Genomic DNA, 15113 nt, shown 5'->3' with positions numbered 1-15113 from the left:
TTATCAGGAATGTATTGCAGTAGACCTCAGGTTAATGGGGCATTGGTCCTACCTGACACGCATCTTCTTGGGGAGTCGAAGGGAGAATCCAGGCTGGGTTGTCTCAAGCCTCGTAGCTCTACAGATCGAGTTGAAAATTGAGGAAACACCCCCCCCCCATAACAGTCCCCAGTTCTGAACAAAGACAAATTGAATCCTGCTGTCCATCGTCCTCTGAAAAATAGTCCTCTCGATGAAAATCCCTCTCCTGACTCTGACCAGAAAGACTTTGGGGTGGGACTGGATTCTCCCTTCAACTCCTTGAGAAGGAGGCATGTCAGGTAGGACCAACGCCCCTTCTCCACTGAGCCGAAGGGAGAATCCAGGCTAGTACATACCAAAGCTGGCTGTTGGCTGTCCTATGGGCGGAAATTGGTCGAGGCTGCAGGACTCACCTGCCAAAGGCCGCCTCCACCGAGCCGAGAGTCAATCTGATAATGTCTGATGAATGGGGTCATAGACGACCACGTTGCAGCTCGACAAATGTCTAGAACCGATGCCTGCGTTGCCCAGGCTGCAGTAGTTGCCACACTTCTGGTAGAGTATGTGGTGATTCTCCTGGCACAGGAAGAACCTGCAACTCATAGGCTTTAGCAAAGCAGGCTCTGAGCCAGCAACTCATGGTGATAGGTGTCACCCTGCAGCCCAAAGTTGACGGTTGAAAGGAGACGAACAGCGACTCAGTCTTCCTGAAGGAAGAGGTTCGCTTGATATAAATGCGGAGGGCACTCCTGATGTCCAAGGCATGTCAGAGCATGTTTAGGCTCTGGGCAAAAGCCAGGAAAAATCAACTCCTGTGAATGATTGAATGAGTTCACCTTGGGCAGAAAGGTAGGGTCCAACCGCAGAACCACCCTGTCCACATGAAAAACACAAAGGTCCTTTCTAACTGATAAGGCCGCCAACTCTGAGATACGCTTGGCCGATGTAATGGCCACTAGTAATGATACCTTGCACGTGACTAAATGCAGGCTGGCTTCACGCAAAGGTTCAAAAGGAGAAGTCAGCATCTGCAAGACCTTCAGCAAGTCCCAGGTGGGGTACCACCGGTGGCTTCAAATTCGTGGCTCCCCGAAGGAAAGCTCTCACCCTGGGATGTTGGGCAAGAGTGTTTGAGTCCTCGAATGAAAGTACCAAGGCCAAAGGGGCCACTTGTCTCTTTAAGGAATTGGGGGAGAGCACTCTGTCCAAACCATCTTGCAGAAACTCCAACACATCTGCCACTGACACTGAAGTGGGCTCCAATCGGTGGCTAGCACACTAACCGCAGAAAATCTTCCACGTGGCATTGTATATTCTGGTAAAGGAAGGTCTGGCTGCCTGGATCATCTGGATAACCTTTTTGGAAAACTTCTCTTTCAGGAGCCCCTGCTCAAGCACCAGATAGTCAACTGAAACCATTCTGGCTCCGGATGTTTGATTGGACCTTGGCTGAGGAAGACTCTGTCCGGGGGAATTCTCCAAGGTCTGGCGACTGACAGGCCTACCAGATCGGCAAATCAAGGTCGCCTGGGTAAGTAAGGGGCTACCAACAAAACCTCCACCCTCTCCATCAGTACCTTTCTGGTTGTCCCTGGGATCGGGGGAAGGGGGGGAAGGCACACAATAGTCCCTGGGGCCATCTGCCAGGAGCTTGGTAAATGTACACGGGGCTGGTGCCAGGCCGAACAAAAGAGCTCAGCATTGAAAGTGGCAGCCGCCACAGCAAAACCTCAGGAACTGGCGGTGGTCTGGATGGATGGGCACATGGAGATAGGCCGTTAGGTCTACTGAAGCCAAAAAGTCTCCCTCCCAAATTCCCTAGAAGATTGAGTGAAGGGAGTGCATCTTGAATCTTCAGTATATCAGATGCCTATTGAGCCCTTTCAAGTTGAGAATTGCTTGCCACCCCCCTGAGGCCTTTGGGATGACAAACAAAATTGAATAAAACCCCCATCCCCTCTGGTTCCCTGGAACCGGCTGGATGGCCTGGACATCCAGCAAATACTGGATCACCGATTCCATGAGTGCCCTCTTTGCTGGGTCCTTGGAGACAGGACAGCACATAAAGGCCCTTGGGGGGGGGGGAGGAAAGAAATTCCAGGGACAGTCCTGATCGTATAGTGGCCCGTATCCAAGCATCCGTAATGGTCTTTTCCCCCTTCTGCCAGAAGAGATCCAGACAGCCCCCTATGGGATGGATGTCTCTGGCATCACGTTGCGTCTAAATAGCCTAGTGGACCCCCAGAAGGACCTCTTGCCCTCTGGCCTCTGACAGCCTCTGGCAGCAAAGGCCAGTCTATTGGCCTGAGAGGAAGATCTCTGGAAGGACCTATTCTGACAGAGAAAGCTCACCCCAGCCTACCTCTGTTTAAAGGAGGGCCTCCTGAAATAGAGCGAAGAGTGGTAATCAAAACACCTCTCCTGAGAAGGAAGGATCTTTCATTTGTCTCTGGTCTCCGTTAAAAAGGGATCCAGAGACTCCCCCAAAAGCCTCTCCCCCTTAAATGGGGCTGACACCCATTTGTTCCTGGAGTCCATTTGCCAATATTGTAGCCAAAAAAGCCTATGTGCTGTTACAGAAGAGGCAATGGCCCTAGATGAAAATTTGGCTGCAGTGAGCGTGGCATCTGCTGTCAATTATTCTGCGGCTATTATCTTATTTAGATCCTTATTTAGGTCCTCAGGTGGAATTCTGCCCTGCAACTGCCTCAGCCACCACAGAGAGGCCCATGTGAAAAAAGACGCAGTTGTGGATGCTCTGATGGCCCAGGCATCGGCCTGATGCGCCCTGCGGAGCACCAACTCCTCCTTCCGGTCCTCTGCCTTCAATGCGTTCTCCGCGTCCAGTGGTATGACCGATGAGGATGCTAGAGCCGCCACTGGGCCATCCACCTTTGGCACCTCAATGATGTCCAAAAGATCTTGGTCTACATTAAAGAGAGTCATCTCCGTCCCACTAGGGCGAGTGTATACCCCTGGGGAGGCCCCCTGCCTCTTGATCATATCCAAAAACATCTGGGGCACAGGAACAGTGTCCATCACGGATGTTTTCTCAGTGAAGATATAATCCTCCCGCTCTTCTCCCTCAGGAGGAAGATCTTGGGGGACTGTGTCCTTTTTTAGATGGGCTGTGCTCTTAGCCTTAACCAGCAGAGTCTTAAATAGAGCCAGCTGGAAAAGGCCCCTAAATGAGGGGGTGTCTGCTGCCTCTGTCTCATCTTCTGAAAAGTTCCTTTCCGGTGGGAGGTCCATTTCGGAAACACAAAACTGGCTCCTCCCTGATGGAGATTGATCTCTGTGGTAGGTCAGCTGCTCCCCCGAGGGTTGCCAATGCACCAGTGGTGGGATTCAAAACTTTTTACTACCGGTTCTGTGGGCGTGACAGGGGAAGGATATTGCAAAATCCCATTCCCTCCCCAGCCCACTAACCTGCTTTCCAGCTCCGTTCTCCTTTCCAGGTCAACAAAAGAAGACCCAGCCAATCAGCTGGGATTCAGGAGGCAGAGAATACATGGGGGAAGGGCCAGTCAGAGGCAGTATTTGCTGGTTCTCTGAACTACTCAAAATTTCCGCTACCAGTTCTCCAGAATTGGTCAGAACCTGCTGAATATCACGTCTGCAATGCACCTGAGGAATGCCTCTGTCAGCGTTCAAAGATGACAACTGGTGCTGCTGGTTCAATTCTGCTTGAATTTCTTGCCTAATGGCTTGAGAGATCCAGACTCTCATAAAGGTTGGCATTTCTTGAGTCTGGACCTCCTCAGGGCGAAGTCCCGGAGCTGTAGGCATAAAAGTCACTTCAGGCACAGATCTTGCTCTGCTGGAGGATTGTTCTCCCAGTCCAGCTGCCATAAGCCCTTCAGACTGCTCAGAAACAGAATAAGCAGCCTCTTCCATAATTTGGAGGTTTCCCTGTAAATCTTGATTAACTGAGCCACAGGGTGACCAGGCTATCAAATACTGTCTATTATTTGCCTATTGGTCTTGCTGCATGCTTTCATGGGGAATCTGAGGATATGCTGTCAGCCATCTTGGATCCCCTCAGAGCCTTGTGAAATTCTTTATCCAAGGCCTTCTGTCTGCACCTGGCCTGTCTCTCCTCTGCCCTAGAAGGTCTTTTAGGGGCTAGGGCCCTGGCTCTAATTCTGGCTGCTGCCTCTAAACTAGCAGACCTGGGCTTGGCAGATCCTCTGGCAGCTCTTTCTCTCTGCTCTGCTGGGGTGCTGACAATTCCTGATCAGCTTTCCCTGGCTACCATTTTGAGCCCTCCAAAAGCAACTGTGACAGAGAGAGGAAAAATATTAAAAAAATAAAATAAATTGAAATTATTTAGCCCAAGGCTAGCTGCTCTGGCTAAAGCAGCTATCCACCACTTCAGGAGGCAAATGCAACAAGAATTAGCTCAGCACAGCTCCACAATTTAGGTAGTTTAAAGATCAAAAGGAAAAAAGGGGACCTTTTAAAAACTGCAACAAGCCCTGATGGATCAGCAACTTGTGAGCCGAAGTGCTGGCTGCACCGTAATTAACTCCAGGCAGGCTTAAGCATCTCGCAGCTGCCACAGTGCTCTGGTTACTTGTAAAGAGGGTCTGTATTTAATATCCAGGTGACAACCACCCCCAAACCAGGACAAACCTAGAGCGAACTGCAGGATTATCCGAAGGTTGGAAACAGCCTCCCATGCAAAAAGGCAGTCTGAAGTGCCTCGCGGCTGCCGCAGCTGTCAAAATCAAGGGGAAATGGCTTTCGAGACAGACTGAATTATCAGTATTGACTCCAGCCCCAGCCCGGGCCACACTGGCTCTCAGGGGCTCTCTACCCTCAATCTGATCAGAAACCAAACAAAAACCAGTAACCAGCAAAAAAACAAAGCCAAGATTAAAAAAGAAAAATTAAAAGGGGCAAAAGGAAAAAGGGTGCCAAAAACAACAACAAAAAAACCCAGCTAAATCAGCAAGCCGGATCTCCTAATGCCAATGAAAAAAACCTAGAATCCAGAGTAGAAACATTCTTCAACAATTCCAACAGTTCAGAGCCCTGTAAGGGTGGTCTGAACAAGCTGAGACTGAGTGAAGAACTGGGGACTGTTACTGGGTGGTGGTGGTGTCCTCAGTTTTTCAAGTCGGTCTGTAGAGCTACGAGACTTGAGACAACCCAGCCTGGATTCTCCCTTCGGCTCAGTGGAGAAACATACAACATAAGGTTAGCTTTTTTGCATTTCAGTTTTTTTAATTACTGGGGTGTACCATTAAAATTTAATTATTAAACATTATGTACACAATTTATTAAATATGATAAGAGAAATGGAACTGGATAGTAACAACATATTTATGATACTGTACTCCAAAGCATTCAATGATTTTCTAGGGCTTCATGTGGATGATGAAAAATATATTTTTTTCTGTATTTTTTTATAGAATATAAAAATATTTTCTATATTTTGAGCCCTAGGGCACTCCAAACGTCAGTAACTTAGGGCTTGATTGGTCTTTTCACATCCATATGCATCAACTAGAGCTATAGGTACTTCGACTTACAAAATTTGAGTAGTAACTATTCAAAGTTACAAAAGCACTGAAAAAAGTGACTTATGACCGTTTTCACATTTACAACTGTTGCAGCATCCCCATGCTTACCTGAGCAAAATTCGGATGCTTGGCAACTGTGTCACATTCATGACAATTGCAATGTTTCAGGGACATGAGAACATCTTTTGTGACTTTCTAACATGCAAAGTCAACGAGGAAGCAATATTCACTTAACAACTATGCTATTAACTTAACAACTGCAATGATTCACTTAACAATTGTGGCAAGAAAGTTGTAAAATGGAGCAAAATTCACTTAACTGTCTTACTTAGCAATATAAATTTTGGGATAAGTTTTGTGGTTGTAAATGAAAATTACTTCTGTCTGCTCAGGAAGGAAAAAAAATTAAATGTAAAATTATATCTCCAACCTTCTATTCTTGCAATAGGGCATGCTGGGTGGCTGTCCTTTTTGCTGGCAGTCCAGTACTGCTAAAAATTACATGCATCTTGGCCTATAGACTTGTTAGTCGCACCCCATTGAGGCATTCAGACATGCCAGAGTCTCCAAAGTTAATTGTGATGACACTGCTTCCACCACAAAGAGAAGCTACAGCAGGGGTCTACTGGGCCAGGGCCTATTTGAAAACAGGGCGCACAAGTGGCAGGCCAGTGGGCACATGCACCCTCTTGTATGTGCAGCTCAACGTGTGCAAGTTGAGCTGCGCGCATGTATGCACCTGCCTGCCACTCGTGCCAGTTGAATTGCGCACATGCGCCAGCCTGCCACTCACATGGCCCAGTTCCCCTCTCCCTGCCCCAAGCCAGGCTGCCAAGCAGAAAAGTTGGGGACAAATTTGGTATTCAACCCATTTTGTCTTGCAATCAAATGTTTGATACAACACACAAGCTAGAATGTATCAATATCATCTGCTTTGTGACTCACTACATTATTCCTTATAGGAAATATTTGTTTGTTATTTAACATTTTTGGTACTCATCACTGCTCCTGGGACCAATTAATGATGATGAGGTACCACTGTACTGTGCTGGGATGTCAAAAGGCCAGAAGGAGAGCACAGCAGTAGTGGTTCTTCCCATGCAATTCCACTTGGTCCAGAAATAAATATTTTTAAGTATTTTTATAATCTAGCCCTTTACAGAAAATTTGTACTGATTTGCAGCTCATTCCAAAAAATGAGCTTTGTACATTTCCTCAAGATCCACAAGATCAAACCCCTTATAGATAGTACTGCAGGACATTTTGCTCAGCACTTCACACCATCAATCCAAATTAAAATGAAAGGGCAAGTTTATTTGAAAAGTAATTGAACTAATATTTCACTGTATCTTAGCATCAGTATTTACAGCCTGTCTTTATATATAAAGGTTATCATATAGCATTCAATGACTACATTAAAGGAAGGAACGTTTCCCTTGCACGCCTATGATGCTGGCCCAAACTTATGAATAATTTGCATTATTAAATCATAGGCAATAAATGTACAATGAAATCTAACTATCTCAGATACAAAGAATAATCTATTTTTCATCATATTACCATTCATCAAATTCTCAAATTTGGCTTTAAATTAATTACAGCCAGAAATACAGTGATAATAAACTAATTTTTATTCTATTCATAATTTTTCTAGACAGAGTTTGGAATAAATTTTTAAAAATTACTTGTCAAAGTCACTCTCCACTAATAGTTTTTGATATATTTTTACATACATACACACACACACACACACACACACACTTACACAGAAACCCAAATCACTATATCCATCAATAGAAATATTACCTGCTTATTTAGTGGCCTGAACAAACAGTCCCGCCAGGTCACCAATGCAAGCTAGGATTTAAAAGGAGAAATATTATAAATGCTTGTCCCTGTATTCATGGTTATCTATAAAATTGCACATCACCCAGTTTTCAAAAGGTCCTTTCTTTAAGAACATTGTTCAAATTCACGTCTATTAAAGCATACCATGGGACCAGCAAACTGAGAGGATATTGTTCATTAGAGCCACTAATGAAGAGATCCTAAATCTCACAACTGTTCTATTTTACAATGTTTCTGATACGAACCAGAACACAAGAGGGCAAGTTTCAACCCTTAATTTTTTTAAAATACAAGTCCATTTCTCTAAATTCAAGGTCAAAAGTACATTTTTAAAATAAAATTTAGACAAATTTAAGCAGACAATCATGACACAGTTCACTCTTCGGTACAATTTTTGGTATTAAAAACCCCCCATTTAATATTCAAGGATATTACTCGTGTCATTTTCTCTCTTCCAAATGTAATAATAGCACTAATAGTCAATGTCAAATGTGGATATGAATTATACTAAATTAGGACTTTCTGTACAGCATGTATATTGGATGTAATACAAAGAAAATGCATGTCAGGATATGAAAAAGATATACAGGGACCAGAAACCAGAAAACAAATTCCTAAAAAGAATGCTGATAAAAACATTGCAGGCCTCCACAGTGGAGCACTTCCTTAGTTACAGAAAGAAAAATGATACATCAAACTGCAATAACTAAATTACCGCATTTTATCAAATGTACAGAAAAAATTAACTCTCCAAATAAAGTTGCTTTAAACATTATAAAGTAATGGAATTGACTTATGGCTAATCCAAAAAAGGGGTTAAAGGTTACATTATTTGCAAAGCCGCCATGTAAAATGAAAGTAAGTCACAAAGCAATAGTTTAAGAAAATAAATTTCTGTACAGCCTTCTGATTGTGTCAGAAACACTTTTTCAGTGATACCATGCAGAAGACAAGTAAGAGTCTCAGCTCTTCAACCCTCTATTATTAAAAAGGCATCTAGGATATAAAGGTGGAAGAAATATACTCTCTCTTTCCATTTAAAATTAAATATAACGAGGTTCTTCATTTTACAGCATATAATAATAAAACAGAGTTCTTGGTTCAGCAAGCATCTATTTAGTTCTATTCAATTCATAACTTGATCTGTTTTTATCCCTATTTTCCTTCAGTTTGATCTGAAACTAAACTAGGACTTCATATACCTATATATGCAGAAAAAAAATATTTTAGGTCACCTATAAGTAGGAGCAAATCTTAAGCAAAAGAGAAGACAAGTGGATCAATCTTCCCTTCAAACAAAAGGGGCATTGGTCCTACCTGAACGCTTCTTCTTGGGGAGCCAAAGGGAGAATCCAGGATGGGTAGTCTCTAGTCTCATAGCTCTGCAGACCGAGTTGAAAAACTGAGGACAACACCCCCTGGTAACGGTCCCCAGTTCTGAACAATGTTGAAGCGAATCCAGCTGCTCCTCGTCTAACAGATAGCCTATTTGATACTGCGAGAAAAAAACACTTCCTCCCTACTATGACCAGACAGAATACAGGGTGGGACTGGATTCTCCCTTCAGCTCCCCGAGAAGAAGCGTTCAGGTAGGACCAACACCCATTCTCCACTGAGCTGAAGGGAGAATCCAGGATGGGACATACCAAAGCTGGCTGATGGCTGTCCTACAGGAGGGAACTGGATTGGTCGGAGGTCCCCACTTCTACATGAACGTCCTGCAGGACTCATCTTCCAAAGGACGCCTCTGCTGAGGCAAAGGAGTCAATTTTATAATGTCTTATGAATGGGGTCACAGATGACCAAGTCGCAGTTCTACAAAAGTCCAGAACCGAAGCCTGCATTGCCCAGGCTGCATGGGTTGCTGAACTCCTGGTTGAGTGCGCAGTGATTCTCCTGGGCACAGGAAGAGCCAGTAACTCATAGGCCTTCGCAATACAGGCTCTAAGCCAGTGACCCACGGTAGATGGTATCACCCTGCGACCCAAAGTTGATGGCTGAAAGGAAATGAACAGGGCTTCAGTCCTCCTAAAAGAGGAGGTGCTTTTGATGTATATACAGAGGGCCCTCCTAACGTCCAAGGTGTCCCATTTTCTCTCCAGTGCATGGGTAGGCCCTGGACAGAAGTCAGGCAAAATCAACTCCTATGAGCGATGGAATAAGGAGTTCACCCTGGGCAGAAAGGTAGGGCACAACCACAGAACCACCCTGTCTACATGGAAAACGCACAGGTCCTTTCTGATGGATAAGGCCATAAACTCCGAGATACGCCTGACCGAAATAATGGCTACTAAGAATGACACCTTGAATGTGAGTAGACGAAGACTGACTTCACACAAGGGTTCAAATGGGGGAGAAGTCAGTGCCTGCAGGACCCTAGGCAAATCCCAGGTGGGGTAACGGTGGACCACCGGTGGCTTCAAATTAGTGGTTCCCCTAAAGAAGGCTTTCACCCTGGGGTGTTGGACCAGAGTGGTTGAGTCCTTGACCGAAAAAACCAAGGCCAAGGCAGCCACCTGTCTCTTCAAGGTACTGGGGGTGAGACCTCTGTCCAACCCATCCTGCAGGAACTCTAACACATTAGCCACAGACACAGCAGTAGGTTCCAATAGGTGACTGGCACACCAGCCGCAGAAAATCCTCCACGATGCGTTGTATATCCTGGTCATGGAAGGTCTTCTGGCCGCCTGGATAGTCTGAATGACCCTTCTAGAAAACTACTCCCGTTTCAGGAGCACCCACTCAAGCGCCAGATGGTCAACTGAAACCAGGCTGGATCTGGGTGCTCAATCCAGCCCTTGCTGAGGGAGATCCTGGGCAGGAGAATTCTCCAGGGTCTGGCGACTGACAGACCCACCAGGTCTGTGAACCATGGGCGCCTGGGCTAGTAAAGGGTTACCAACAGAACCTCTGCCCTCTCTGTCAGTACCTTTCTGATTGTCCTCAGAATCAGGGGAAGGGGGAAGGCATACAATAGCCCTTGGGGCCACCTGCACCGGAAAGCATTGACCCCTTCTGGGAACGGTGCTGGGAATGGTGCACAGAACCTCGGGAGCTGTGAGTTTTCCGGAGATGCAAAGAGATCCAGAATCAGACAGCCAAACCGTTCCATCGTCTCCTGGAACAGATTGGGATGCAGTTGCCATTCTGACTGGTTGACTGTGGTCCTGCTCAACCAGTCTGCTTGCACATTGAAAACTCCCGAGATGTTTTCTGCTCGCAGGGACAACCGGTGTCTCTCCGCCCACCTGCACAACTGAGTCGCCTCCTGCATTAGAGATCTGGAGTGAGTGCCCCCCTGCCGGTTTATGTGGGCATTGGTGGCCACATTGTCTGTGAGGACAAAAACCTGTCTCCCCATCACCTCCTGCCTTAGATCCTTGAGAGTTAAGCAGGCAGCCCTGAGCTCTAGCCAATTTATGTTGTTGCCGAGCTCCTCCTGTGACCACCTAAGCTGGACTCCCAGGTGGGCCCCCCAACCATACAGACTGGCGTCGGTGGTGATGGTAATCCTCTGGGGCTCCCTGTACAAGCAACCCTGATCCATGGCTTGGGACTGCCACCAATGGAGAGAAAGAAGAACCAACAAGGGGACGTGGACCCTCCTTAGTGAGTCACCCCTGCTCGCCTTCTGGTAGGGGAGCAGGAACCACTGTAGGGTTCGGGCATGGAAGCGGGCCCTGGGACGATCCCAATGCCCGATATCATCTTGCCAAGAAGCTGAGACAACAAGATGATAGGTGCCTCTCTGTCAGACAGGATCTGTGATGTGATGTCCCTTATGCTGTCTCGACGCTCCTGTGAGAGAAAGATCTGGCCAGTTAAGGTGTCTATGATAGTCCCCAAATGCAAGAGACGGTTTGATGGTACTAGGTGGCATTTGTCCAGGTTTATCCAGGTGGCATTTGTCCAGGTTTATCCATTTGTCCAGGTGGCATTTGTCCAGGTTTAACCCATGCTCTCAAAGGATCCTGATTGTCAACATCATATCCTCCTCCGCCTGGGGTCTGGAAGAGAATGCTATCAGGATGTCGTCCAAATAGCATAGGATCCTTATGGGTAAGGATCTGAGGTATGCCGCTACGGCTGCCAGGAGCTTGGTAAAAGTCTGTGGGGCTGATGACAGGCCGAACGGGAGAGTCCTGTATTGAAAATGGTGGCTGCCATAGCAAAACCTCAGGAACTGACGGTGGTTGGAGTCTGTGGGCACAGGGAAGTAGGCCTCTGTCAGGTCTACCGAAGCCAAAAAAACCTCCCTCCCGCAGGCCCTGTATGATAGAGTGGAGGGAGTGCATCTTGAATCTTCGGTAGATTAGATGCCTGTTGAGCCCTTTCAAGTTGAGGATTGCTTGCCACCGCCCCCTCCCCCGAGGCCTTTGGAATCACAAACCAAATTGAATAGAACCTCTGTCTCGCCTGGTCTCCAGGAATTGGATGGATGGTCCGAACGTCCAGCAGATGGTGGATCACTGATTCCATGAGATCCCTCTTTGAGGGGTCCCTTGAGACAGGGCAGAACAAAGGCACTGGGGGGAGAAACTCCCGAGAGAGACCTGACCATAAAGTTGTCAGGATCCAAGTGTCTGTCGTGATCTGTTCCCACCTCTGCCAGAACAGTCCCAGATGCCCCCCTGTGGGAGGAGAGGCTTGGGTGTCATTTGTTGCATCTAAAAGGTCTGTTGGAACCCCGAAAGGACCTTCTGTCATCTTGCCTCTGATGGCCTCCGGCAGCAAAGGCCGGTCTATTGGCCTGAAATAAGGATCTTTGGAAGAAGGGCCTACTTTGATGGGGAAAGCTTGCCCCAGCTTCCACGTTTAAAGGAGGGCTTTCTGTAGTAGGGTGGAGACCTGTAATCAAAAGGCCTCCCCTGGAAGGGCAGGATCTTTCACTTGTCCCTGGTTTCCATCAAAAAAGGGGATCCAGGGCCTTCCCAAAAAGCCTCTCTCCCTTGAAGGGAGCAAACGCCAGCTTCCATTTGTTTCTGGCATCCATCTGCCAGTTTCTTAGTCAGATGAGCTAACGTGCTGTTACAGATGAGGCCATGGCTCTGGAAGAAGTTTTGGCTGATGTGAGGGTGGCATTAGCTGTTGATTGAGCTGTAGCTATTATCTTATTTAAGTCCTGATGCACCCTGAGGTCCTCAGGTGGGATTCTACCCTGCAGCTGGCGTAGCCACCCATTACGCCCCAGGGGACTCCACTGCTTTTTAATCACATTCATAAATGTCTGGGGCACAGGTACAGCGTCCACCACAGATGCTTTCTCAGTGAATATGTAATCTTCCTGATCCTCTCCCTCTGGGGGAAGATCCCAGCAACCTTGTCCCTTTTTTTAAGATGAGCCATGCTCTTAGCCTTAACCAGCAGAGTCTTGGAGAGAGCCAGCTGGAAAAGGACCTTAAAGGAGGGGGGACATGCTACCTCCGACTCCCTGTCCGAAAAGCCCTCTCTGGAAGGAGGTCCCTCTCAGAAACATAAGACTGGCTTCTTTCCGAAGGGGATTTCTGAAGTAGATCGGCTGTTCTGCAGAAGCCTGCCAGTGCCCCTGAGGAACGCCTCTGTTGGTGTCCAAACGAGACAGCTGGCGCAGCTGGTTGACTTAAGCCTGAAATTCTTGTCTAATTGTTTGGGAGATCCAGGGTCTCATGAAGGATGGCATCTCTTGCCTATGGGGTTTCCTCAGGCTGCAATCCAGCCACTATAGGGTAAAGGTGTTTTTTTTTATTTTCAGGCGCAGGTCTGGTTTTGCTGGAGGCTTGGCTTCCAGGTGCAGCAATCAAAAATCCTTGTGGTGGCTCAGAATTATTATGAGTGGCTTTTGCCTTGATTTGGAGGTTTCCCTGCAAATCCTGAGTACTTGAGCCACCAGGATATCAGGCAGTCAACTAATCTGCCAATTGGTTTTGCTGCCTGCCCTCTTGTGGGAGCAGAGGAGAGATGGCCCCGTTTTCAGCCATCTTGGAGTCTATCACTGCCTTATCAAACTCCTTATCTAGGGCTTTTTGTCTATGCCTGGCCTGCCTATCTTCTGCCCTAGAGGATCTTTTAGGGGCTAGGGTCCTAGCTCTGATCCTAGCTGCTGCTTCCAGACCCGCAAACCTGGACTTAGTTGATCTCCTTGCAGCTCTCTCCCTACTCTGTTGAGGAGCTGATAATTCTTGGCCAGCTCTCCTGGCAGCCATTTTGAGTCTACCAAAAATAATTGTCACTGACAGGGAGAGAGAAAAGGAAAAAAGGGGCAAAAGAAAAATAAAAACAAAATTTATTTGATCTAAAGCTGTCTGCTTTTGTCACAGCAGCTGTCCACCACTTCAGGAGGCTAGTGCGACCCAGAAGTGGTGAGCATCTCACAGCTGCCATGGTCTCAAGCATCTCACAGCTGCCATGGTGCTCTGGTGACTGAACAGGGGGTCAGGATTCAATCCAGATGGCCAGTACCCCCCCAAGAGACAATCCTGGAGACGAACTGCAGAATTGTCCCGAAACGTCTGAAATGGCCGCCTGGCGGTTTTTGCGGCTAGCACAGATCAATAAGAACGGACTGGGAGAAAGCGAGTTGAATAAGACACTGACTCCTGCCCCTCCAGCTCGGGCCACACAGGCTCTCAGGGCCACCTCCAAACAAATTTACAATCACAATTCCAAAAACCAGTCTACCACACAAAGAATTTTTTAAAAAGACAGTCAAAAAAAAAAAAAAGCGAAAAACAAAAGTGCTAACTGGCAAGCTGGCTAGCTGTTAAACCACTCTAAGCCAGTCGAAGAGGGGGAAAAAAACCTCAATCCAGGGGGTGAAGATTCTTCTACAATCTTAACTATTCAGAGCCCTTAAAGGGTGGTCTGAACACGCTGAGACTGAGTGAAGAACTGGGGACCGTTACCAGGGGGTGTGTCCTCAGTTTTTCATCTCGGTCTGCAGAGCTGAGACTAGAGACTACCCATCCTGAATTCTCTCTTCGGCTCAGTGGAGAACTGTCATTTCTCCCCCCCAATTGAATATAACTACTCTTTATAACAACTTACTGAATAAATTTCATATATTCCCTTCCGGCCCTCATCACATTCACGACGAACCCAGTGTCGATTGAGGTAGGCACAAATCCCATTCAGCACTTTACTTGAAAACCGATAATCCTCCCATTGTTGAGTGTAGAATTTCAACACGCTCTCATCCATCAAATCTTCACCATCCTGAAAGAGACAATTCATCAACAGAACTTAAGCTAAATACAAGCTGAATTTCTTCTCCAGTGTTGCTTGTTTTCAAGAGAAAAATAGTATTAACTGACCCTTTATTTGTTTGTCTAGTGCAGGTTTTTTTTGGGCCATCCCCCACCTAAGCATCTCTAAAAATCTTGATTCCACCCATCACACATAATTCTTACTATTCAAAAAGTGAACTCCTACTCATGCGGAGAAAGCCTTAAAGGCCATTAACTTTGTTTAAACAAGGTTCCAAAGAACATGACATTCATGAAAGAGAAAAATAAAAGAACGAAAGACAATAGAGTAAAGAGGAGCTTAACAAATAATAGTATGAAGGGATATGAAAAAATGGCAAATAAAGATTTAAAACATGTGATAACTGAAATGCAGAAATATAAAATAATTTTAATAAAAGCTTTTTCTCTAATACTTTTATTATATTAATTACTATACATATTAAAATAAAGGTAACTAACAAATTCAAGATACAATTTGAGCTCACCTCAAGAT

At 46.2% G+C, this 15113-nt stretch overlaps 1 protein-coding gene across 3 annotated transcripts in view; it reads right to left on the bottom strand.

The window, feature by feature from the left end:
* Nucleotides 1-15113, bottom strand: part of CUL1 (cullin 1) — a 70936-nt gene that overhangs the window by 32169 nt on the left and 23654 nt on the right. For all 3 annotated transcript variants that reach the window (XM_026681927.2, XM_026681926.2, XM_087947028.1), the window contains exons 4-5: nt 14421-14588; nt 7356-7406 (exon numbers count right to left, since the gene is read on the bottom strand). In XM_026681927.2, coding sequence (XP_026537712.1) covers nt 7356-7406; nt 14421-14588 — 219 coding nt within the window. The remainder of the gene's footprint in view (nt 1-7355; nt 7407-14420; nt 14589-15113) is intronic.

The sequence above is a fragment of the Notechis scutatus genome, chromosome Z, assembly GCF_049901735.1.
Source record: "Notechis scutatus isolate UNSWTSFEM ecotype Mainland chromosome Z, rNotScu1.2, whole genome shotgun sequence".
Classification (NCBI taxonomy): domain Eukaryota; kingdom Metazoa; phylum Chordata; class Lepidosauria; order Squamata; family Elapidae; genus Notechis; species Notechis scutatus.
The sequence above is the reverse complement of the archived record's forward strand: the minus strand, read 5'-3'. Positions and strand labels throughout refer to the sequence as shown.